This window comes from Populus trichocarpa, chromosome 15 (genome assembly GCF_000002775.5).
Source record: "Populus trichocarpa isolate Nisqually-1 chromosome 15, P.trichocarpa_v4.1, whole genome shotgun sequence".
In the NCBI taxonomy this organism is placed as follows: domain Eukaryota; kingdom Viridiplantae; phylum Streptophyta; class Magnoliopsida; order Malpighiales; family Salicaceae; genus Populus; species Populus trichocarpa.
In genome coordinates, this window is record NC_037299.2 from 3320832 (window position 1) to 3345254 (window position 24423).

The 24423-nt window shown below is 33.1% G+C and overlaps 3 protein-coding genes across 4 annotated transcripts; all 3 read left to right on the plus strand.

Moving 5' to 3' along the window:
* Nucleotides 1-1182: 1182 nt before the first annotated feature.
* On the plus strand, nt 1183-3341 carry LOC7462501 (transcription termination factor MTERF4, chloroplastic). The gene has a single exon (XM_024586175.2). It carries the CDS (start codon nt 1482-1484, stop codon nt 2643-2645), a length of 1164 nt encoding a protein of 387 aa, XP_024441943.2. The 5' UTR covers nt 1183-1481; the 3' UTR covers nt 2646-3341.
* Nucleotides 3342-8567: 5226 nt separating this feature from the next.
* On the plus strand, nt 8568-11508 carry LOC7462500 (uncharacterized). Of its 2 annotated transcripts, XR_002978027.2 has the most exons (3): nt 8568-9881; nt 10688-10837; nt 11029-11508. XR_002978027.2 is itself a non-coding variant. In XM_002322070.4 (2 exons), exon 1 carries the CDS (start codon nt 8712-8714, stop codon nt 9876-9878), a length of 1167 nt encoding a protein of 388 aa, XP_002322106.4. In that variant the 5' UTR covers nt 8568-8711; the 3' UTR covers nt 9879-9881; nt 11029-11508. The 2 variants fall into 2 exon arrangements, 1 of the variants encoding a protein (XP_002322106.4); XM_002322070.4 differs by lacking the exon at nt 10688-10837.
* A 2082-nt stretch (nt 11509-13590) lies between these two features.
* Nucleotides 13591-22155, plus strand: LOC7462499 (outer envelope protein 64, chloroplastic). Its single transcript, XM_002322069.4, has 13 exons — nt 13591-14036; nt 14226-14378; nt 14501-14625; nt 15817-15942; nt 16815-16997; nt 17115-17259; nt 18165-18333; nt 19279-19413; nt 19608-19805; nt 20879-21006; nt 21084-21135; nt 21350-21419; nt 21734-22155. Exons 1-13 carry the CDS (start codon nt 13834-13836, stop codon nt 21823-21825), a joined length of 1779 nt encoding a protein of 592 aa, XP_002322105.1. The 5' UTR covers nt 13591-13833; the 3' UTR covers nt 21826-22155.
* The last annotated feature ends 2268 nt before the right edge of the window (nt 22156-24423 follow it).

Below are 24423 nucleotides of genomic sequence, written 5' to 3' on the forward strand. Positions count from 1 at the left end.
GCTTGTTTTGTGCAGACTAGCTAGCTTTCGACTCCATGCCACCTGTTTTTGCTTGGCATGTGGCTGACTGGGAGCTTGCTTTTGCGTCTCTCACTGATCATAGCTGCCTTCAGTCGCACCAGCTCTAACAACATGTGTTTGTCGAGCCCTCCTGACATCCAAATTTTATGTTGCAGTCTCCCTCGTGTGTTTTATTTTAGTTTTTTTTTCTTTCAATTTTTCTATTTGTTAACAATTTTAGCCAAATTAGACTCCAATCAAACCCTCACGAAGCAAGATTAAAAGAAATAGAGAAAGAAAGGAAAGGAAAAAAAAATAAAATCTCATGGGCATGGTAAATTCATTGTGCCCATGAATCTCAGTTTATAACAGAGTTATCAATTTTATTTCGTTCTATTTAGAATACTTGATATATCTCGTTCTAGTTTAAAAAATTAAACAAAATAAAACAGATTTCATCTCACTCAGAATCTCAGCTCGTTTTATAAATTTTGACCAAATTCCAATTAGAACGTTCTGATTTTGTTCTGAATGTTCCGTTCTAGTCAAATAATTTAAAAAAAAAAACATATTATCTAGTTTTACAGTATCAATCATATCTCTCAATCCAACCTTTGTTCAAGTTAGAATTTTACAATGAGTCTCCTAATATATTATTATATCTCAAGTTAAAATTTTAAAACAATCGGGGCTTAGAAAGGCCTTGTGAAACTGTCAATGATATTTTCATAATTTCATTCAAATTTGTAATTTTATTTCAAAAAGGTTATTTTTTGTTCTTTTTTAAATTGATTTTTTTTTCAATTTCATCATTCAAATTTATTGAGAATTGAGTTTCATGCTTTATTTTGATTTGTTTTATTTGAGGTTATTGTGGTCTTATGATCCGGATCATGAATTTGAAAGGTTAACCCGAGTTTATCAATATGTTGTTGTCTCAATATTTTTTTAAGAAAATATTTCATCTTGAATTTTTTTTAGTCGAACTATATTTTAATCAATCAGTCAGGTTGTTTTTAGATTCGTTGAGTTTCAGGTTATATTGATTCAAATCCTTTTTTTTATTTATGTTTGAAATTCACAGTTTTAAGTTAATTTATTATTAAATTTAAATTATGTTGGTTAAATTAATATATATATATATATAACTCCAAAACAACACGTCAAAAACTGCATGCCACGACACTCCAAAATCCGTTCCAATTGAAAAAACATACCGCAAACTGAAACGGAATGACAACCTTGATCCACAGTGCTTTGGAAACAATATTTCCCCATTTCTTAAAAAAATAAAAATAGTAAGCAATTAAAAGCTAAAAACGGCTGGCTTGCTCTTCTGCTTCGGTGTTTTGTTGGGCAATTGAAACATTAGGGTTTCTTCGGCGACCTGCGAATCAAACTCCCTATAGATTATCTTGGCGGAAAGAAAAAGGTAACTTTCTTGCATCACTTAAAGTGAAATTCAATTCAATCCAATCCCCATGTTTTATTTTCTCAGCAAATCCGTTCTCCAGTATGGGAGACACACTGCTGCAGTTTCACCCACCCACAAGCACTTTTCATTTCAACTCTCACCTTCAATTATCACTCTTAGATTCTTCATCTCAACCCTTGAAAATCCAAATAAACACTCATTTGCAGCCTCTTATCTCATAAGCAAATTTGGGTTCTCTCCTGAATCTGCTCTTTCAGCTTCTAAACATCTCAATTTTACAACCACAGAGAAACCTGACTCTGTGATTCACATTTTCAAGCACTATGGTTTCTCTCAGGTTCAAACCTTAAAACTCGTTAAAAAATACCCACGAGTGCTTTCGTGCAACCCTGAGAAAACCCTTTTGCCTAAACTCGAGTTTTTCCACTCTAAAGGCATGTCAAACAATGACATTGCACGCATTTTATGTACATATCCTCATATTTTAGTTAGAAGCTTGGAAAACTGTATAACTCTTAATTTTAACTTCCTTGGCAATTTGCTTCAATCTAATGACAAGACAATTGCTGCTGCTAAAAGATACTCGCCTATTCTATATCATAAACCCGATAGATTCTTGAAACCTTGTATCGACATTTTGGAAGAGTATGGAGTCCCCAAAAAGCATATTGCTTCATTGGTTCACCGTTGGCCTAGGTCTGTCATGATGTCTCCGAATTATCTGAGAAGAATTGTAGAGAAGGTGAGAGAAATGGGATGTGATCCTCTTAAGCCACAGTTTACTACGGCAGTGATGGTGATGAGTCTATTGAGCGAATCTGGGTGGGAAAGGAGGCTGGGTGTTTATAAGAGTTGGGGTTGGTCTGAGGAAGACGTTCATGCTGCTTTCATAAAGGAGCCTTGGTGCATGATGACATCGGATGATAAGATTATGGCAGTGATGGATTTTTTGGTCAACAACATGGATTGTGAGCCTTCATTTATTGTGAAGAACCCCTATCTTTTGAAGCCAGGCTTGAAGACAACATTTATACCAAGAGCTTCAGTTGTTCACTTTTTGTTATCGAAACAGTTGATTGAAACGAAGCCAAACTTGGTTACTCTGTTTTTGTGTTCTGAGAAGATGTTCCTTGAGAAATTCGTGTATCGTTTTGAAGAAGCCCCTCAGCTATTAAAGCTGTATGGAGATCAATCAAATCTTTCAAAATGACATGGAAATGTAACCATTTTGTGAATCGTTTTTCTCCCTACAGATTTCGTTGGATACTGTAATGCAACTACAAGGGTAAGTTGACCTCAGTTTTTGGCTTCCTTATTCTTCAATTTCTCAATTGAAGCTCGATTTGAGTAATGTGGTATTTCATCGCTCTCTTATGCAACTCCACTGCTACATTTATTTTGGTGTCTTTTATAAGTGAGTTTGTTTACCAGCACAAAGGAAAAGATGATGGCTTCTGTTCTCTGGTGTCTTCCTGAGAAGACATGTGCATCCATTAATTGGTGGAGTTATCTTCATCTTCCATTTCAAGCATATCAAAGTCATGCTGTAGTGGAATTGGTGTTGAAAAACACTACCTGTATGGTGAATTTTGAGCAGCCATGGAATGATTGAGAGTCCATATGCTAGAATGCAGATAGATTAAGGATTTTGAATTCAATGTTCCACATCTAAACTCAATCTCAGCATTCATTAGCAATTGCATCTGCCTATGATGCATTGAAGTAACGTTTACAGGATGTTAGTAACGTTTACAGGATGTTAGATGTTGAAGGTACAAAAGACTAGGACCCTGGCTGTCTGCACGTGCCTAGGGTCTAGCTCAATTTTTGTGTATCCGCATTATTATGTTCAACTTATTGAATCAGTCCCCACCACTTTACTAGAATAATTCTAATCTTATTTTCATGGGAACCGTCTACCCCCAGCATTTTTTTCAGTGCTCCTCAATTTTAGTATATAGTAGATGATCGGTTAGAAAAGTTTAAAATTAGATAAATAATTTAAATATAAATAACTAGTTTTTTAAATTATAAAAACTAATTCATGTATAAAATCAATTAAGAAGAAACTTTGGTGGAATAAAAGTAATAAAGTGCTCGTGAGGAGAGTATGAAAAAAATCATAATGCCACTAGGGAAGTTTAAAGAATCAATATTCTATATGTTTTGATAAATAGGTGTTGTGCTAATGTTTTATTATTCTAAACTTGTATTTTTTTATTTTCTTAATTTCTATATAATAAATTTAAATCTTATATGAGTTAATTATTAGTTAAACTAGGTTGCATGATTTTTAATATAATACCAATGCGATGACAATGAAAAAGGTTAGGTCATATGGCATATAGATGTGGAAAAGGTATAAACCAAAGTATGTCGCATGTAAGTGATTCGGCAATGCATCTTAAATTTTTGGTATTGAAAATTTTTACAAAGCACTCAAGATCTAGTAAACAAAATTGAAATAAAAAAAACTCATGGTTTGATGAGCAAGTATACTGAAAGAGCAGTTATGTTTATCCATAATGAAAATGTTTAGTAAGAGTTCATAATGATATATTTTATTTTTTTTCTTGAAGTTTTAATTACATTTCTATCGGTGAGAGTTTTAACAAATTATTTAATTTGCTGGAACAAAAGCTTGGTCAAGAACGGACTCTAATGCATTATATGAGAAAATCATATCATGAAGGGGGATATAGGGAAAATGGAGAAAACATTACCAATAAAAAAAGTGGATATATTCATTGTAAGGGTTTTGATAGTTATAATTGAATTAAGATTATTTATTCATCTCAATAATATGAAATATAAATGAATTTTGAAACTTGATTTTTTTTGTTTCATATGAGAGGTGTAATGCCAACATGGAGAAGGAATTTGAAAAGGATATTTTAACCCATCCTCCTCACAATCTCAAATGTAGTTGGAGGCTACTGCAAGTGATGGACCCAATAATCGAGGTGTCCCCTATGAATACAGAATCAACTTATTACAATTATTGTTTTCTATATAATAATTTTCTTAATGATACATTTCACATCATCAATTAAATATTTCTCCTCTCGATTCCTATATGAAAGAAAACTTTCTTTCTCATCATTTCCATTCTTAGCTGAAACAGCCTTATAGTAATCCAAGGTGTGTGTGTATTTGTTTTTCTTCTATTTTTCATTGTTTTAAACCCTTATTTTTTTTTGTTTCTTTGTATAAGTTCAAGAACACAATCGAACACAATTATATACACATTTCAACCATTAAGCCAAACATATTATTAATTACATTCATGATTTTTCTTTAATTATTTTGCAAATTTCATCACTTATCCATACATTAAAATCCTTTAACAACACAATTAAACAAAACTTCCACAATATTAAAATTACCAAATCTCATCTTTCTTTTCCCTAATGTTGGCCAAAACATATAGAAAAAGAAACATGATCCCTTTTCAAATTTTCTTTTAATTTCACATTACACTTTAGTCATTCATAATCAACAACACTTTTTAAAATTAGAAATAACATTCCAATCATTTTAATCACACAACTATTACTAGGGGTGTTCAAAAAAACCGATTAATCGAGAAAACCAAAAAAACCGATGAAAAATTAACGGAGAAAACCGAACCGAAATGGAAAATCGATTTTTAAAACCATAAAATCTTGCCGGTTCGGTTTGGCTTCGGTTTTAAAACAGAAACCGGTGAACCAAACCGAACCAACCATAAAATAAAAGAGCTATAAATACTACAATCTACAGTTAACCTAACCCTAATAACATAACACGAAAAGCCGTCGCCTAGACCATAGACTATTTTTTGCTTTCTTCCTTTCCCTTTCAATTTTCATCCACTATGCCCCTTGCATCTGTCTCTTCTCTAGCCGAACAAAAACCCACATCTCCATCTCCTTGGCTTCTCTCTTCACTTCTCCTTGGCTTCTCTCTTCACTTTTGAACAAAAATCCAGACAAAACGGAACCCACAATAGCCAAAAGCTACTTCTGTACAAGCTGGTTGGTTTCCTTCCATTACTAATGTTTTGAATCAGTCACAAGGGAGAAAGAAGAACGAAGAGATTATTGCCAAGGTCACAAACTAGAGCACCAGGGAACAACACCCTTCTCTAAAGAGCCCATAACATACTCCTTTGAAGAGCTTTTTGGGCGAGGCAAGCATGGAAACCAAATCCAAGCCACTAAATGCTAAGGAAATCCTAGTTGAAAAGAATGGCCTCGTAGCTAAAGATAATGATGCTTTGCCTAAATTTTTTAAAAAAATCTCATTAATTTGATGATTAGGTTTCCCGGTTTTAAAGCAAAAAACTGAATTTAACCAAACCAAACCGGTTCGATTTGAACCGCAATTCAGTTTGGTTCGGTTTGAATTTTCAAAATTTAAGTTACTCGGTTCAGATGGTTTTTGTGGTTTAAACCGAACCGAATCGAACCATGAACAGGTCTAACTATTACCATTACATAACATATATATTCATACTAGATTTTATCAATGATCTATCAAATTTTTATAATCTTCTTTAGGGCTATTTTTCCTTATAGTCTTAATTAATACTTCTATGGAATAAATTATTAAACAAACATCAAATCACATCTTGTATTACCATGATTCTATCAAGATGCAATTTACATCATTAATTTCAATCAAAGAGATTTCTCATTTTCTTCTTACTTTAGGCCGGCCATCCAACACTTGGGACCATAAATTATTCAATGTTTTTCTATATTTTCACATCTATTACAACCCATAATACCTTAATTAAGTTAATTACACATACAATTGCATTTCCCTTAATTCTTCCCTAAGAACCTTAATCCATATTTCCCCCAACATGCTCTAAAATAATTAAATTCTACTCTAACATGTATATTTGAGTTTCAAGTACCTTAGCAATCAATAATTTGAACTTTGAAATGCAACCAGTCAAAATTTTTTCTTTTCTTATTTCTTCTTCCTCGGCTTTCTCTCGTTAAGTCCACTTTTCCTTTTTTCCATCCCTCTTAATTTGAAGCTTAGATGTTTCTCTTTTTCATAACCTAACTTTACTACTCTTAAACCTTAAATCTTCTCACAATTTAAAGGAAAAACAAAAAGATTTGAAGAATTTCTCCTCCCTCTATCTACTAGCTGGTCGCCGGCCTCCCTTACAATTAAAGATGGAGGTTGACCTTTTTATATTTATGTTTTCCCCCCCTCAAATCTCTCATTTCTCTTTTGGTTATTACATTAATTTTCAAAAATTTAAATATTACAATTTAACCTCACTTTGACTTTAATTTCTATTAATTCACAAAGTTAACCTTCCTATTCTTTACTTTTCTTTCATAATCTATCATCATGAAACATTTCCATTGTTATTGTTATTGTTATTATTTCCCGGGGCTTACAAGTAAAGCTTTGCTATAAGGTTTAGAAGCTAATGTGCAAGATTTATATTAGTTTCCTACTTGATTTGGGATTTGTTTTCTATTTTATTTAGAATTTTATTATTATTTTTCTAGCATTATTTATGACCTTTTTTATCTATCATAAATGGGGTTATTTAGCTTGTATTTAGGTTTTTCTCTTATAAATTATGATTTTAGAGTAATATTTATGTGTATGAGGCAAACTCATACTTTTCAGTTCTTAAAAGAACTGAAATTGACTTATCGAAGAACAATTATCTAGTGATGTCTTCCTTATATGTCTCATTTGCAATTTTCTAATCGTTAGGTGAGGATTTGAATTCTAATAATGTTGGTTCATCGATTCAAGATAATCATTGTGCCATGCTTTCTAGCTCAAATCTGATTTTTAGTTTCCCAAATTTCTTTGTGAGTTTTTACATCTCATATCAATAGGGTTTGCATCACTGATGGCCTGAATTTCAACTTGGTAGAAAACATTTAAGAGTCTTTAAAATTTTACGTAATTTCAAAGACTAAAGGTGGCAACTATTTTTTTTTTTTGGGGGGGGGGGGGGGAAAGAAAACTTAATAGCTTGACAATTTGTTTTTTTTTATTAATGTAGGTGTTCGGGTCAGCTTGCGCGCACCTTGACTAATCTCACGAGCCTTGAAGTTAACGACTATGTAAGTCTTCAGTAGTCCCGAGGTTTGTGGGATTTGAACTGGTAACCTCTAGAGAGCAAACTCAGGATCTGACCAGTTGAGTTACACCCCTCAAGATTGAATAGCTTGACAATTGATATTTGATCAATTAGTAGCTTTAAGATTTGTGGGACTCGAACTAGTGATCTTTAAAAAATAAATTCAGGACTTAATCAATTAAGTTACACCTCCAAAATTAAATAGCTTACCATTGATATTTGATCAGCTAGCAAACCAAAAGTTATTGTTTGGTCATGTAAACAATTCATTTTATTTATGAGCTGCATAGTCTCCATAATAAAACAAATGTCTTTTATGATTCCTTAGAGTATACAACAAGCTTATCTTAAAATCATATGGTCTAGATGATCCAAGGGTGTATAAATACTTGAAGATTATCAAGTACTAGATATAAAGAAATAGATCCATATATATATAACTTTTCAAAATCATCCTCCAATATTTTTCACTATTCACCAGTATTCATTGCTATATATTTTTATTTTACTAAATTAAATATCAAAAAATCTCCTATTCATGTAGAAGATTCTAAGAGAAAAATTTAAACTAGATATTTCAGCTTATTAAATAGCATTAAAAAGCCCAAGTTCATCTGAAATTTTCACAACTTCAAATATATAATAATAATAATAATAATTAATTGAAAATAAATAATAAAAATTAAAATTAAAAAATTACAAGAATTAAAAGTTAAAAATAACTGTTTTTATACAAGTATTTTTAATGAAAAATATATTAAAATAATATTTTATTAGTATTTTTTACATCAACAATATTATATTTTTAAGAGGATATTTAAAAGTATGGTTAAGATTGTTTTTTAAAATATTTTTTATTTAAAAATGTATAAAAATAATATATATTTTTATTTAAAAAAAATTAATTTTAACATTAATTCATTAAAATATTCTAAAAATATAAAAAAAATATTAATTTAAATTAAAAATTTTAACTTTTTTTAAACATACTTTTAAAACATAACAACAGCTAAACGGGCCAGCTCTTTCTGAAGCAGTGATTTGACGGGCAATTAAAACATTAGGGTTTCTTCGGTGCAAGTTCAAGATTCGCTCTGCGAATCAACCTCCTTGTAGATTCTCTTGACGAAGAGAAAGAGTTAAACTTTCTTGCATCCCTCAATTCCCATGTTTTATTTCCTCTACAAATCCCTTCTCCAACATGGGAGACACGCTGCCACACTTTCACCCAGCCACAAGCTCTTTTCATTTCAACACTCACCTTCGATTATTACTCTTAGATTCTTCATCTCAACCCTCGAAAGCCCAAATAAACAGTCATTTGCAGCCTCTTATCTCATAAACAAATTTGTGTTCTCTCCTGAATCTGCTCTTTCAGCTTCTAAACATCTCAGTTTTAAAACCCCAGATAACCCTGACTCAGTGATTCGCATGTTCCAGCACTATGGTCTCTCTCAAGATCAAATCTTTAAACTCGTTAAAAAATACCCACGAGTGCTTTCGTGCAAACCTGAGAAAACCCTTTTGCCGAAACTCAAGTTTTTTCACTCTAAAGGCATGTCAGGCAATGACATTGCCCACATTTTATGTGCACATCCTTGTATTTTGAATCGAAGCTTGGAAAACCAAATAATTCTTAATTTCAACTTCCTTGGCAATTTGCTTCAATCTAATGAAAAGACAATTGCTGCTGTTAAAAGATACTCGCCTATTCTCTATCATAAAATCGATACATATTTGAAACCTTGTATCGACATTTTGGAAGAGTATGGAGTCCCCAAAAGGCATATTGCTACATTGGTTCACCGTTCTCCTAGGTCTGTCATGATGTCTCCGAATCATTTGAGAAGCATCGCTGAGACGGTGAGAGAAATGGGATGTGATCCTCTTAAGCCGCATTTTGCTACGGCAGTGATGGTGATGGGTCTATTGAGCAAATCTGGGTGGGAAAGGAGGCTGGGTGTTTATAAGAGTTGGGGTTGGTCCGAGGAAGACGTTCTTGCTGCTTTCATAAAGGAGCCTTGGTGCATGATGACATCGGATGATAAGATTATGGCAGTGATGGATTTTTTGGTTAATAACATGGATTGTGAGCCTTCATTTATTGTGAAAAACCCCTATCTTTTGAAGCCAGGCTTGAAGACAACATTTATACCAAGAGCTTCAGTTGCTCAGTTTTTGTTATCGAAACAGTTGATTAAAAGGAAGCCTAACTTGGTTACTCTGTTTTTGTGTTCTGAGAAGTTGTTCCTTGAGAAGTTCGTGAATTGTTTTGATGAAGCCCCACAGCTATTGAAGCTGTATAACAAAAGAAATCAAATCTTTCAAAAATGAGAGGTAACGTAATAGTTGAAAATTGTTAAGATCATTGGTCCATTTTGGTATTCCTTCCTGTTGTTGTACTTGATTTTATTAGATGCTTTCTTCCAAGCTGTACTCTGATGCATGGAATGCAATTTAAATTTCCTTGTTATCTGCAATTTTGGCTTCTCTCTTCTTTATTTTCTTGATCGGAGGTCAAACATTGCTTTGTTGTTTTGTATGCAATCTACTACTTTGTTTCACATAGTTTGCACATGTGATTTCTGTTTGCCTGTCACAAAGCAAAAGGCAGCTATTTCTATTATCTGGTGTTTTCTTAAGCCGGCATATGGGTCCATTTAATGATGAGGTCATCTTCCTCTTCCACTTAGAATGCTGAAGTTATGTTGGAACAGCGAAATTTGATGGTTGGAAGGGACAACCGAGTCACTTTACATTGAAGTTTTATTTAATAGGCTTGAATGATTGTATGATAGATTCCATATGCTAGAGATAGACCTAGGCTTCTGAATCAAGAATAGTGCAGGTTTGTTAAATATTCTGATATGGAAACACCTTACAACATTTCAGTCGGTGGTTGAATTCATTGGTCCATATCTAAAACTCAACCTCACTGTTTTTATTCCTTTCTTTTCAAATATATCACCTAGTTTGAAAATTTTAACTGGTTGTTACTGAATTTAACATGTTTGAAAAATGAGACCTGGCAACTATTTTCACATTAAAAGCATTATAGCAATTTCAATATGTACCTGCTGCAGTCTTCCTTTTGGATGTTTAAAGTATAGATAAATTGTCGTTGGCTGTTATTGTGTGCACAGGCAGATGGACATGCGCATTTTTGTATTTCCATCCTATCAATTTGCACCAGTCTCTACCACTTAAATACTTGGAATTTGTTCTGTTTTTCTTTTTGATGGAATGAGAATCAGATATTCAGCTTTTCTCCAAATTCGTGAAGAAAGAAAAGGGTGAGAGTTTTCACCGCTACAACCATCTAGTCATAGTTCTATTTATGATATGGCTGTAATGAAATTTTCCCTTTTTTTTTTCTTTCCAAAGAATGTTTCTGTTTGGTTGAATATTGTTTGAAGGAGCAAGCATATAGAAATTTAATCTTAATTTTTAATGCCTCTTGTGCTCGTTGACTGTATTCTTGCAGTAACCCATGCTGAGGTTTCTTCGTCATCAATGGCTTGGCTTCAAGTTGAAACGTTGTAAAAGAAAATCTAACTTGACGAGATTTTCTAGCATGTGTGCTTTTGATGGTGAATTCAATTGTTATAGCTGTTGAGCTAAGAGGTGAGACTTGTACCTAGGGCTTCGTTAGTACCATTTCTGTTACCAAGTAGTTTGATTGACGAGCTTCCCTAATTGGTTGTTCTGTTTAAATATTTTTAGAAGCTCCTTGAGAAGTTTGTAATTGTTTTGATGAAGCTCGTCAGCTATTCAAGCTATATAGAGAAAAATTAGTCTTTCAAATTGACATGGAAATCTAATAGTTGAAAACTTTTCAGTTTACGACTCCATGATGGTTTAACTTCTTGTTGTGTTACTCCATTTTGTTGGATACAAGAACATACCATGATTCTGTAATGCAGCTCCAAGGGCAAATCAATCTAAATTTCTGCGTTATCTGCCACCTTTTGGCTTCTATCACCGTCATTTCTCTATTGAAGCTTGAGCTCGATACTGCTGTGCTTGCTTGCTTGTTTGGTATTCAACTCTACTACTTTGTTTCATTTTGTTTCTGTTTTAAGTTTTATTTTGTTGGCCCCACCGCAAAAAGAAGTGGTTTCCACTCTGGTATTTTCCGGAGAAGGTTAAATGATGATATCAGCTTCCTTTTCTACTAAGAATGCTGAAGTTATGTTACAATATTTGAACTTGGAAGGTAGGGTCAATGTATGTTGAAAGTTGATTAACTAGGCATGAATCATTGCATGATTGGAATTGTATACCTTATGCTGGAACCAAGAAGTCCGAAACTAGCATAGCGCAGACATAGGTTCAACCCCATGAAATGGAAGCACCTAATAACATTGACCTCAGTTGAATTCGTCGGTTAATATAAAAAACGTGATCTCACTGTTGTGTTTTTCCTTGGATCACCTAGTCTGAGAATTGCTATTTGTTCCTGCCTTTTTAACTTTAATGAACATGATGAGCTCAGCCAGCCAATAGTTCTATCCTGCTCTGTTGAGGATTGAGGATACAAGATTTTGATCCCAATTTTAGCATCCTCATGCTCTCATTGATTGTGCTGTTTGTTGGCAACAAAGCTTTAGAGAGTTTTGCTCATCATTGATAGCTACACTTTAGTATGCAAAGAAAGAATTAACCAAGATGAATCTTTTCTCGTATGTGTGCTTGGATTATGGATGGTGAATTGAACAGGTATGTGTGCTGAATAACACCTCCATATTTACGTTGTCTCAAGTAAAAATCTTCATTTTATCATCGGAGAAGCTACTTAGAGCTTGGGATTTATGACTGGACATTTTTGTTTTTACGTTTCTTCGTTTCTTGGCTTGGATTATGGATGGTGAATTGAACAGGTAGTGTGCTGAATAACACCTCCATATTTACGTTGTCTCAAGTAAAAATCTTCATTTTATCATTGGAGAAGCAACTCAGAGCTTGGAATTTAATATGGTTGTTTTTTTATTTTAAAAATGTTTTTGAAAAAATTAAAATTTTTTTTATTATGGTTTTTTTATTAAATTTTTTTTAATGTTTTTAGATTATTTTGATGATATGATGTTAAAAATAATTTTTAATAAAAAAAAAATATTATTTTATATATTTTTATATAAAAAATAATTTAAAAAATAATTATATTCACAATTTCAAGTATGTTTATATTATTCTATCCCTGCTACAAAGGGATCCATGAATTCCAGGATACATATAGGCTCCATTTAATTTGGTATTTTTGCAGCAGATTAAAATATACTTTTTAAATAAATCAAAATAAAAATTTATTAAAAAAACACTATTACATTTCAGAGTTAACTGTGAGATGGTGAACATTAGGAGGTATAGACAATAAACTAATATAATATTATCTAATTTTATTTTTTGGTCCAAATATCATATTCTCTCTTTCCCTTTATGCCAAAAATCATTTGAAAGAGTTAAATTTTTCAATGTAACTATTTTAACACTGTAACTTAGCCTTTTTCTTATGGGGCACTCCAATGAAAAATAATATTTTAACAAATCTTTTTGTATTTTATATAGGATGAGAAAAGAAAAAAAATAGTTTAAAGTGAAAAAAACAGTTAAAATTTCTCTATTATTTTATGACTTTTTCTCCAAAAATATATAGGAGAAGAGAAGGGATTTTGGCTTTTCATATTTTGTTTGTTTGAAATTACAGTTTCAGTTGTTTTTCAAATTATTTTTTATTCATAAATATATTAAAATAATGTTTTTTTTTTAAAAAATTATTTTTGATATCAACGCATCAAAATAATTTAAAAACACCAAAAAATATTAATTTAAAGCAAATAAAAAAATAAAAAATTTTTAAATTTTTTTAAAAACACTTTTAAAATGCAAAAACATACCAAACTCCACCGTAAAACTATCCGACATTGGCTGTAAATGTGAATAAAAGGACCAAAATACAACAATAGGTAAAATGAATGGACCAAAAACCAGAAAAACTAAAAATTACTCATTACGGTATTATATAGAAAAACTGTTCACATTTCACAGCTTTTGTGAAGAAAAAGATAGGGAAGAAATGCACATCAACACCAAGAAAAATCCAAAATTCCGTCTACACTACACATAAATACAAATCTCTCTCTCTCTCTCTCTCCCCCTTATCTCCTCTTTGGCTTGCTCCTCTGCTAGGGTTTTTCCTTTTTCCTTTAATGTATCCACTCTATTTTTTTTAATAAACAAAGCAGTGGTAGGTAAAGATTAGTACTGGTAGAGAAGAGAGGGAGAGGGTGAGATGGCGTCGAATCCTGCAAATCTATGGGTGTTGTTAGGACTAGGACTAGCTGGTATTTTTTTATTCACTAAAAAGTTTAAGAAAGTTCTCAGAGAAGATTTTGGCGCTTTTATCCACAAGCTTCAGTTGCTTCCTCCGCCGCAGCCTGCTCCTCCTAAAGCTCCTCATCCTCTCACCGGCCTCACCTTCGCCGTCTCCGACTTGTATGTCCCTTCACTTCCTTTCATTAATTATTTTTGTTTGAATCAGTTATTGGAGAGTAACTGAAATAAACTTTATTTGGCGATTAGTCTTGAGTTCAATATTCTTTTTAGGGTTTTAACTTTGTGGTTTTTAATTTTTCAATTTACATTTTTTTTCTGGGTGAATGGCTAATATATTGGGATTGTCAGATTTGATATTGAAGGATATGTGACTGGATTTGGTCATCCAGACTGGGCAAAGACACACGAGGCGGCTTCTCGAACATCTGTTGTCGTTTCGACTCTTGTTGAAGGAGGTGCTACTTGTGTCGGTAAAACTGTTATTGATGAGCTTGCTTATAGGTGTGTTATTGTTCGTTTCAAATTTCTACAGATTGCAAACTTAGGGCATACTATGAGTTTATGCTTTCTTTTGTATGATGATGATGATGATGATGTTTGCTTTGCGTGCTGTTTGTTTTCAGTATCACTGGAGAAAACAAGCATTATGGTACACCTACCAATCCTGTTGAGCCTGCACGAGTACCAGGTGGATCCAGTAGTGGCGCTGCTGTGGCTGTAGCTGCTAATCTGGTTGACTTCTCTTTGGGTGAGCTTCTTATTATCTTTCCTGCGACTTCTTTTCTGTTTAGATCACCAGGCAATCTTCGTTGATCATGGGGTTGAGTTCAGAAACTTTTGAATTGCTTTCATGCAAATGTTTTATGTGAAACCTTTGTATATGCTTGGGTTGCTCTCCTTTTATTTCCAAACTATCATTAGTGTGAATGTCCTTTGGACCGCAAGGCAATCACAATTGTCATAAATTTGAAATCCCAAACATTGTCTTATGAGCAGGTTGCGTGATTGTATATCAAACAATCTTGGTTTTCATTCATTTGATTTTGGTCACTGCTGTTGTTATGATTAAGTTGGGTCATTGATGAATACTGGTTAGCATGAAGCTCTCTAACATATTTTAACAGTTTGTAAATTGGTTTGTTCTTTTGTTGTTTTTTATTTTTCTTTTCTTAACTTTCCATAAAGTTTTATTTTTCTATTTGCGGCATAAAACTTTCTTATATCAGTCACTGAGACAAATCTTATTAATTGAATATTTCGTAATGGAGTTATTTTTTTTATATATACTTATATAAAGTACATTTTAAATTTGCAGTGATTATAATTTAATTCTTACAGAAACCAAATATATTTTACTGTGATTTAATTGAAGATGATTTACATGTAGCGCAAGTTATATGGTTCCTCAAATAGAAATGGAATATGATATTAAACTATTCTATAAATGGAATGCATGATTTGCATGATACCTTTTTTGGGAAAATTTTATAGTGCACAAAGAGTTACTAGTGATATCCTATTAGTTACTATCCAGGGCCTACTTTTTAGAAAGAGACAAACACAAATAGGAAAGAGAAAAAATCCATTACCCACCAAAAGTCATAAGAATATCTTTACCTAGGATTTCTCTCTCCTTACTTGTATCTATCTATTTCTTGAAAATGGACTCCAGGAAGTAACTAATAGGATGCCACTAGTTTCTTCCCGAGCACCATAAAATTTCGACTTTGTTTGACGGTATTTATTCATGTAATATAGGATACTGTTGTTCAGGTCATTCTGCTGTTAAATTTCTTTAGATTATGCAAGCTTGTTGTGAACTTTTGGCATTTCCAGACCACTCCTTAATAAAATTTTAGCTTTCTGGACATTAATTTAACCTCTATAAAACACATGCAAATTTTGGAATGTGCATTTGATACAGATATTTTTATGGCAGGTGTTGATACTGTTGGTGGTGTGAGAGTACCTGCTGGATTTTGTGGTATCATAGGATTTCGACCCTCATATGGAGCTATTTCAAAGATAGGAGTTTTACCTGTTTCAGTCAGTCTTGACACTGTTGGTATGTAAGGGTCACATTTTGGAAATTATCTTGTTTATGATTCTCTTATTGATTTTGGTACACGTCAAGTAAAGGAAATAATGTTGTTGACGACCTCCATTTTTCTGTATTGCAATTGTTGAATGTCCATTGTTGGTCTCTATTTCAAATTGATATAGGTTTTTCTGATTGAGCATTTTTCTCTCATATTACTTTCAAGTAGAAATATGATTGATGTGTGTGTGTTTCAACTTGCTCCACATGTTTTTTAACTAAAAAAATATAGTTGGAACACAATATGATTTAGCTCTATTTTGCACAGATCTTAGTTTTACCTTTTCAAGAAAAGAACCAATCATGCAAATGTTTAAGCTAGGATTGATCATATAATTACTTATTGTGTAATTTTACTTGGTGATGACTGATATCAATTCTCTTGAATGCGAACTCTGAAGTTTAGTCTTTTCGTTGCACATTTATTTAACATGCTAAAGCTCTAAACTTTGTAGTGCCCTGTACTACTGACCAGTTATGACATTTCATTGTTTGTTGCTTGAGGCAAGCAAACTTCAACTTAATCCAAGTTTTTGGAACGTCCTAAGAGCTGGTTTTGTTGGCTTAATAAGCTCCTTGAACTAGATCAAAATAAAAATAAAAATCTATCAAAACCTTGCTCTGAAGTTGAATTTGCTTCTTTATTTTTCACACCACTTTATATGTAATTTATTTTGCTTTGAGCATGTGTGTAACATCATCTTTGAATTAGAGGTCATTTTATTCTCTTGTCTAGCCATTGATTGACTATTACTTTGTATTGATGAGATTCCTTTTGATGCTCTCTGGTTGCCTCATCAATACTAAATTTTGATCAACTTCTGAAACAACTCCTGCAGGTTGGTTTGCTAAGGATCCTAATATTCTGCGACGTGTTGGACATGTTCTTCTTCAATCTGCTTTTGGAGGTCAACGTAGTCCTAGGCAAATTATAATGGCAGATGATTGTTTTCAATTACTAAAGATTCCTGTTGATAGAATTGCCCAGGTGGTGGTTAAGTCAACTGAAAAGCATTTCGGAAGTATGTCATGATCTTCTGAACTAGAGTTGTAAATTTTTTCCTTTGTTATATTTCACAAATATTTGCTCTTCTCTAGTGGAGTTTGTTTCTGAATTATACCTCGACACACTTCTGCAGGACAATTATTGAAGCATGAAATTCTTGATGTGTATCTGAATTCTAAAGTTCCAAGCCTGAAAGAGTTCCACAACAAAAAAACAAATGGTGAAGTTAAAACTTCTTCAATAAGATTGCTTGCGAATGTCATGCAGCTTCTTCATAGGTAAGTCTTTCAGATAATCAAGTATGAATATATGACTGATTTTTTTGTGGAAAAGCTGAGAATGGGATATACAGTTGTAGTCAAAATTTCCTTTGAAGGCACGATGACAGTTTATCCACTGCTTGTAATTGTACCACCATAGAACTTTGTTCTTTTTTCCACTTTTTGTGATATGATTGGAAAACCAATATCTAAATTAGTTTTTGATTAGCTTTCATCTGTTTTTTTGGTCGCTTGGGATGGAGGTATCATTATCGATCATATTTAGGCATATGGAGGTGGTTCGATATAGATCATTTATGTGTACAGTCCATGCGAGAAATTTATAGTGTTCAAACATCAATGTCAGTTTTGAAACTTTAACCTTTTTCTGACAGTCATCTCCAAAGACATAAATCAATATGTTCATATTGGGGTTTGTAGTTAATGAGAAATTTTATCAATAAAAAAAGAAAATCTGAGAGAGAGAGATTATCAGATGATTGGGCTAGATCTCTCAACTTCTTGTGTAGGAAAAAAATGGGATTTCAACCAGCAGTTGCTTATGGCTTATAAAATATATTTATAGTTTCTAATCAGGTGTAGTAGTTAGAAACTGTTTCTTACCTTCAAATTATGACCAATACACTGAATATACTGTTATTAGAAGTCTCATGATCTGTTAAAGTTACAACGGACAAACCAAATAATTATTTCCTTTGCATTTTGGACTAGACCTGGGTGCTCTTTGACTTAATTATATGTGTTATTTAACTTGTGGAGGAGGATAGAATTCTGTGATGTTCACTCTCTTGATGAGCATGAGTATGGTGTATGACGTGAAATTTGGATGCTTCTTCACTTTGTTGTACCTTTTATTTTGATATTCTCTAGACAATATGAATCTTGTCTCTATCTTGTAATAGATATGAGTTCAGAAGCAATCACGAGGAATGGATTAACACAGTAAAGCCAATTCTTGAGCCCAATTTGTCAGCTCAGATGAATGAAATAATGGAGCTGTCAGATGCAGAGATTGAACTCTGCAAGTCTATTAGAGAAGAAATGCGTTCGGCTATCAACTCTCTATTGAAGGTATTTTTTTTTTCTTAAATGAAGACCTTTGAATTTGAATATCACAAGTCATCAATAGTTTATATAAACAAAAATATCATTTGTTGAAAACTAAAAGAGATGCTTTGTTAATTAAAAGCTGACATTGGCTTAATGTCTATCTTATATACTGGAATTGATTTTTCTTCGCTTAAGCTTTGATCAACTCCTAATGGATGCATTAATGAATACAGCTAAAAGAAAAGAGTGGTTGTTTAGATTTGTAATACAATGCCCAGCTTTTGTCTTATGTTTTCCGCCCAAATAAAGAAAAATGAGTCTTGGGAAAAAAGAACAGATTTGAAACAATTAAAAAAACAATAATAATTGGTTGAACAGCATGTATGAGATCATTATTTTTATTTCAATTCATCATCCTTTAATGCTCTCCTTTACTCTGTTTTTATATACTAGGTTGACGAGAGGATTGTTACAGTGCATACAGTCCCTTATATCTAACTTTGGCTTTTATTTTTTTCTCATTACACATCAATGTTAGTTCTGAAATGCAAGGATCTTGTATCCTTCAATTCTATGACCGGGCTTTAGGTGTATATGGTTATGCCCATTTTAGTTAGTTGCTGGAGTCATTATATCCTTGTCCCAGTTTATTTTTTATTTTTATTTTTTAACTGTATAACCTTCTGTCTTTCAGTGGGTTTCTTCTTCTAGAACTTCATTAACTTTTTTTCATTTTATGAATATGTAGGAGCACTTGGAAAAGAAAACACATTGCACTTCCATTTTAATTTGTGTAATTGGTTTGAGTTAGGGTCTTGGAACTTGAATTAACATTTCTGTTTGTTTTTCCAAATAGTGCAACCTTCTTGATTATCTAATTTTGATTTGTTTATTCATAATGGTTATATTGATTATGCCTCTTAAACACCTTTATTTTTTGTTCTTTTGGTTTCTGTGGCTTTCCAGGATGATGGGATTCTGGTGGTCCCTACAACTGCTTATCTTCCTCCAAAACTTGGCGGGAAGGAGATTTTATCAGAAGAATATCAGAGCTCTTCATTTGGTCTTTTGAGTATTGCTAGCCTATCAGGTTGCTGTCAGGTGAATCTCTCTCTCTCTCTCTCTCTCTCTCTCTCTCTCTCTCTCTCACACACACACACACACACACACACACACACACACAGAGACATGCATGTGCAAATGGCAATAAGACGCTGCACTGAATTCCTGTTTCCTCTTATAACAGCAAAGTTTTGTTATTTAACTTTATTTATTTGTTTTTTTATATGTTTCAGGTCACTGTACCATTAGGATATTATAACAAGTGTCCTGTCTCTGTGTCCTTGATAGCCAGACATGGCAGTGATCGCTTTTTACTAGATACAGTGCAGACCATGTATAAAACTTTACAAGAACAAGCTGAGACATATGTGAATTCCAAATCGAGTAACAAAGACAGTCGGGAAAATTCTGCTGAGATGGCTAAAGAAAAGGTAGATTATGCATTCTTAATGTGTCTTACATGTCAAAACTGTAACATGTCCAGTGACAGATTTTGGATTGAATTTGATTGCACTTGGCATGTTGATCTTGATCATTTATTTGTTGACTTTAATGCTTGCTTTAAATCGATTTCCATATGCACCTCAGAAGTTGACTGAGGGTCAAAAGTTAGAACTGAGCCTTGGATTTAGCTGTACTAATAGATTCACTGTCGTAATTAAAATGTTGTTCACAGTGCACCTTTGCATGACGAACTGTTCTAGATAATCAAATGGAATTTAATCTTGGATCCAGCGCCCATCTTGTTTCAATATTAAGAGTGTGTGTGTGTGTATAGTGAATTTAACTTTTTTTCATTTTCAGCTTGTGGTTCTCTCCCTCTCTTCAAAAGAGGAAAAGGAAGTCCACTGAATTTTTCTGAATTTATTTGCTAATTCTATTTCATGTTGTTGATGATACTGCTTATTCAATGGTTTACGTGATGAATTTGAAAAGTTTTATGTTCTTTTCTTTTTAGATATCTCAGCCAGTTGGATGTGCACTTGTAGTGGTGATAGCATGGCTACTACAATTTTTTGTAATCATTAAACTGTTTATATCTTTCTGAGAAAATTGGCTTCTTGGTTGTAGCTCTTTGCACCCTTTTTCAATTGGTGTTTAAAAAATTAAATAAGTAAATGAAAAAATATTTCAAGGAAGATGCATAAGAGAAGATCACAGACACAGACCAGCAACACCTGAACAGAAGCTTGGTGATGCTGCCAATGATCAATGGATGTTTTTTTTTTTTTATAAAATTTGATCACCTTCTATAAATGTGCATTTTCATTTCAACTTATCTTGGACTACATGAGAGGGAAGACTTGTGATTCTCATAGTTTGGAAAATATGTTAGTAGTCATCTTTATGACTTAATTCAGTGTCTGGTTTCATGCAAAAGATTAAGTAGTTTCATATTGTTTTACTACCCCATATATACTTTACAATTGTTCTGTGCTATATTAGTTAATGGGTCTTTATTGAGCCTGAACTTCTTTGCTTGCCACCTAATTCTATGATCAAGGGCAATCAAGCATTTAAGGAGCAGCAGTGGCAGAAGGCTATTAGCTATTATAATGAAGCTATCAAACTTAATGACAAGAATGCAACATATTACAGTAACAGAGCTGCAGCATATCTTGAACTGGGAAGGTATTTTTTTATTCTTGAACGTTGTTGTACAGGTATCTTATTGTACTTGCTTGACATATTATATTTTTTACTTTCAGTTTCCAACATGCTGAAGCAGATTGTTCCAATGCTATCAACCTTGATAAAAAGGTGATTTCTTGCTATTTTTTATTAGTTTTGTCATGGATTGCTTGTTATCACTATTTTTCATTAACGACAATGAATTTCTCTTTGGAACTTGCTAATTTGTTAAGGTTTGCTTTATACATCTGAAGCAACGGTTATTCCTGGAGATTTAGTGCACTGTGCTTTAGTTTATTCAGACTACTTTAACATTGGTTCCTGTGTTCCATTTTGTTTCCAGAATGTTAAGGCTTATTTGCGAAGAGGGACAGCAAGAGAGATGCTTGGTTACTATAAGGATGCAATTGAAGGTGAGTCAATTCATCACATTACAAGTTTCTTTGAGTAGATTTATTCTTTGTTTCGTCTTTTCATCTATATGTTAGCTGCTTGCTCCCTGGCTTTGGTCAAATCCAGGTGCCATGTCAACAGAGAAGAGGATAATTTAAATGGGCCCAAATTAAACATTGTTGGTTTCAATTAAAAAGAGGACAGTTTTTATTTTTGAAGGGGCGATATGCCAAATATATATTCGTCTTTGGAATTTGTCTGATCCATATCTTCCAGTTATTTATAATCTTACCGCTTGATCCCACTGGATTAATGAAACCTTTTATTCTTGCAGATTTCAAATATGCCCTGGTGCTTGAGCCAACTAATAAAAGAGCATCCCTTTCTGCTGAAAGATTGCAGAAAGTTTTTGCAGCAGGTTATTGAAGTAAAACCAATAGTTTCCGGGAGGGGAGAAGTTTAAAATTTAGCAGTCATATACATCAAAGCTTCGGTTGGTGGCTCTATGCCAATGACCCCCAGTTAAGTAGTTGATACTTGATAGATGCCAATTTATGCCTGATTTTTCCATGGGGCCTTTTTTGCTTGTAGAATTTGTGGTTTGATCGGATAGAACACCTTAGGAGCTCTGGAGAAATTGTTGCCAAAACCTGTAATTATAGTCCAATTTTGTTTGTTTAAATATTCTACAACAGGCATGCAATTCTCGTTTTGAGGGGAGATTTTTTGCTTGAAAAGTCTTTTCGTTTATTTGGATCTAGATCTCCCCCAACTATTAATCTCCTAGTGCATTATTCCATCACTCACATAAAAGGAGATAACCATTAATAGATTCCACTTCTATATGATAGAAACGAGCTCTGTGCATGAGAGAATGGGATCCTTTTAGTTTCCTCAGCAGGAAATGATGGACCTACTCCTGGTGTAGTTGGAAATACAACCCTATGGATTCTCACGGTTGCTGCTAGCACCATCAGCAGGGATTTTCCATCTAGAAGTGGGCCTGCTGGGAAGGAAGTAACAAACAATACAAGGGCCTGGGTTTTAATGCTAATACTCAACCTGCTGGGAAGTTTTACCCCTTGATCAATTCAATGGATGTTAAAGCTGCCAATGTCTCCAGTGACCAGGCAAGATTTTGCCTTGTTGGATCCCTTGATGCAATGAAAGCGAGAAAAAATTGTACTCGCAATGAACACCATGATGAAGAAAAGGGTTCGGTGGTTCCTCAAGCTAGTGGTATGGGGTTTATACTTGCTAATCCATTGAATTACACCTTGTATCATGACTGGGGTACAATAAACTAGATTTCTAGTTTTTTTAAATAATAGAGGAATCGGTCAACCGGTTAAAACAAGAAAATCAGTCTATCAGGGTTAAGTTGGTATAATTACTTTTCCTGATCATATTAGGTTTTTCTATGTTTAGTTTAATTCTTTATTTGTCTAGGACTTTGGACCTATAAATAAGCTTGTAATCAGAAGTATAAACATAATAGTAGAGAGAAAAAGGTGAATACAAGAAAAAAAAAACACTTACTACAACATATATTCCTATCAAATTTCTTTTTATTCTTTAGCTTTGTGATTTAGCATTATTTGGTGTATTCATGTAAAAGCTTGGCTAAGTTTTCAAGATGTGTGGGAAACAGTTGAAAAAAATCTTTGAAGAGCCTGTAGAAGGAGTGACATTGATTTCAGTTCAAATGGAGGCTATGTAAAAGACACGAAAGGAAGGATCAACAAGCATTCACAATCATCCACCAATGTCTGGATGATATCATTTTTGAGTTAGTGGCTAACATAACCACCGCCTAGCAAGCATGAGAAGTTTTACAACAGTCAAACCAAGAAGTTGATAATGTAAAAAAGATACACTTACAAAAGTTACGAGGTGACTTTGAAAAATTACATATGTTTAAATCAGAGAGTATTTCAGATTACTTTGCTAGAGGATTAACTATATACAATTAGATTAAAAGATATGGGGAGAAGATGGAAGAAACGAGTGTGGTAGAAAAGATTCTACGCTCGTTACTAAAGAAATCCCATTATGTGTTGGTCATAATAAAGGAATTGCCAAAAAATAGATTTTTTTAACAATTCAAGGTCTTATAGGAAAACTACAAGCCCATGAAGAAAAAATTAACAAAGTTCAAGAAGACATGGGCTCACGAGCACTTTTCTCAAAACTCTCCATAAAAAAAAAGCAAGATGAATCTAGATATAACCAAAGAGGTAGAGGTCATGGACAAGGTAGAGGAAGAGATAGATTAGAAAGAGAAGGCTGAGGTAGATAGATCAACTGGTCGATCGATTGAAGCTAACCGGTCGACCAGATCCTCAAACAATAGCAATCAAAGACCCAAGTTTGATAAAAAATAAAATAAAATAAAATTAAGTGTTCTAATTGTCAAAGAATAGGTCATTATATTAGGGATTGCTGGATTTCAACCAAAAGGGTTAAAAAGAATGTCAATCTGGTAGTGTAAGAGGAGCAAAAAGCCATTCTATTACTAGTCCATGATGAAAGAAAATGAAAACCAAAGAAAAATATGGTGTCTTGACAATGGAGCCAACAATTATATGTGTATAGACAAAGACAAGTTCGTGGAGCTTGATGAATCAATTAAAGGTAATTTCACTTTTGTAGATCATCCAAAGATTTCTATAAAAGAAAAAGGTACAATTCTTATTCAAATGAAAGATGATAGCCATCAATTTATTAGTGATGTTTATTATATCCCAACTGTAAAAAGCAATATATTGAGTTTGGGTTAATTATTGGAAAAAGGGTTATGAAATTAAAATGAAAGATCATACATTGACATTACTCGATACTATGAAACTATGATTGCAAAGGTAACCATGACAAAGAACAAGGTGTTTTTGCTAAACATAGAGATAGATGTGCCTAAATGCCTAAATACATGTGTGAAAGATGATAATTGGATTTGACATATGAGACTTGAGTATGTAAACTTTGATAACTTGAAGATGATGATGCAAAATGAGATGTTGAAGA

Bases quoted from the DNA above. Each gene is read 5' to 3' on its own strand.
- LOC7462500 (XM_002322070.4), top strand. From the start codon at position 8,712: ATGTTTTATTTCCTCTACAAATCCCTTCTCCAACATGGGAGACACGCT.
- LOC7462501 (XM_024586175.2), top strand. From the start codon at position 1,482: ATGTTTTATTTTCTCAGCAAATCCGTTCTCCAGTATGGGAGACACACT.
- LOC7462499 (XM_002322069.4), top strand. From the start codon at position 13,834: ATGGCGTCGAATCCTGCAAATCTATGGGTGTTGTTAGGACTAGGACTA. The intron at 17,260-18,164 runs GTAAGTCTTTCA...ATCTTGTAATAG, and splicing joins GTCATGCAGCTTCTTCATAG to ATATGAGTTCAGAAGCAATC. The intron at 21,420-21,733 runs GTGAGTCAATTC...TTATTCTTGCAG, and splicing joins CTATAAGGATGCAATTGAAG to ATTTCAAATATGCCCTGGTG.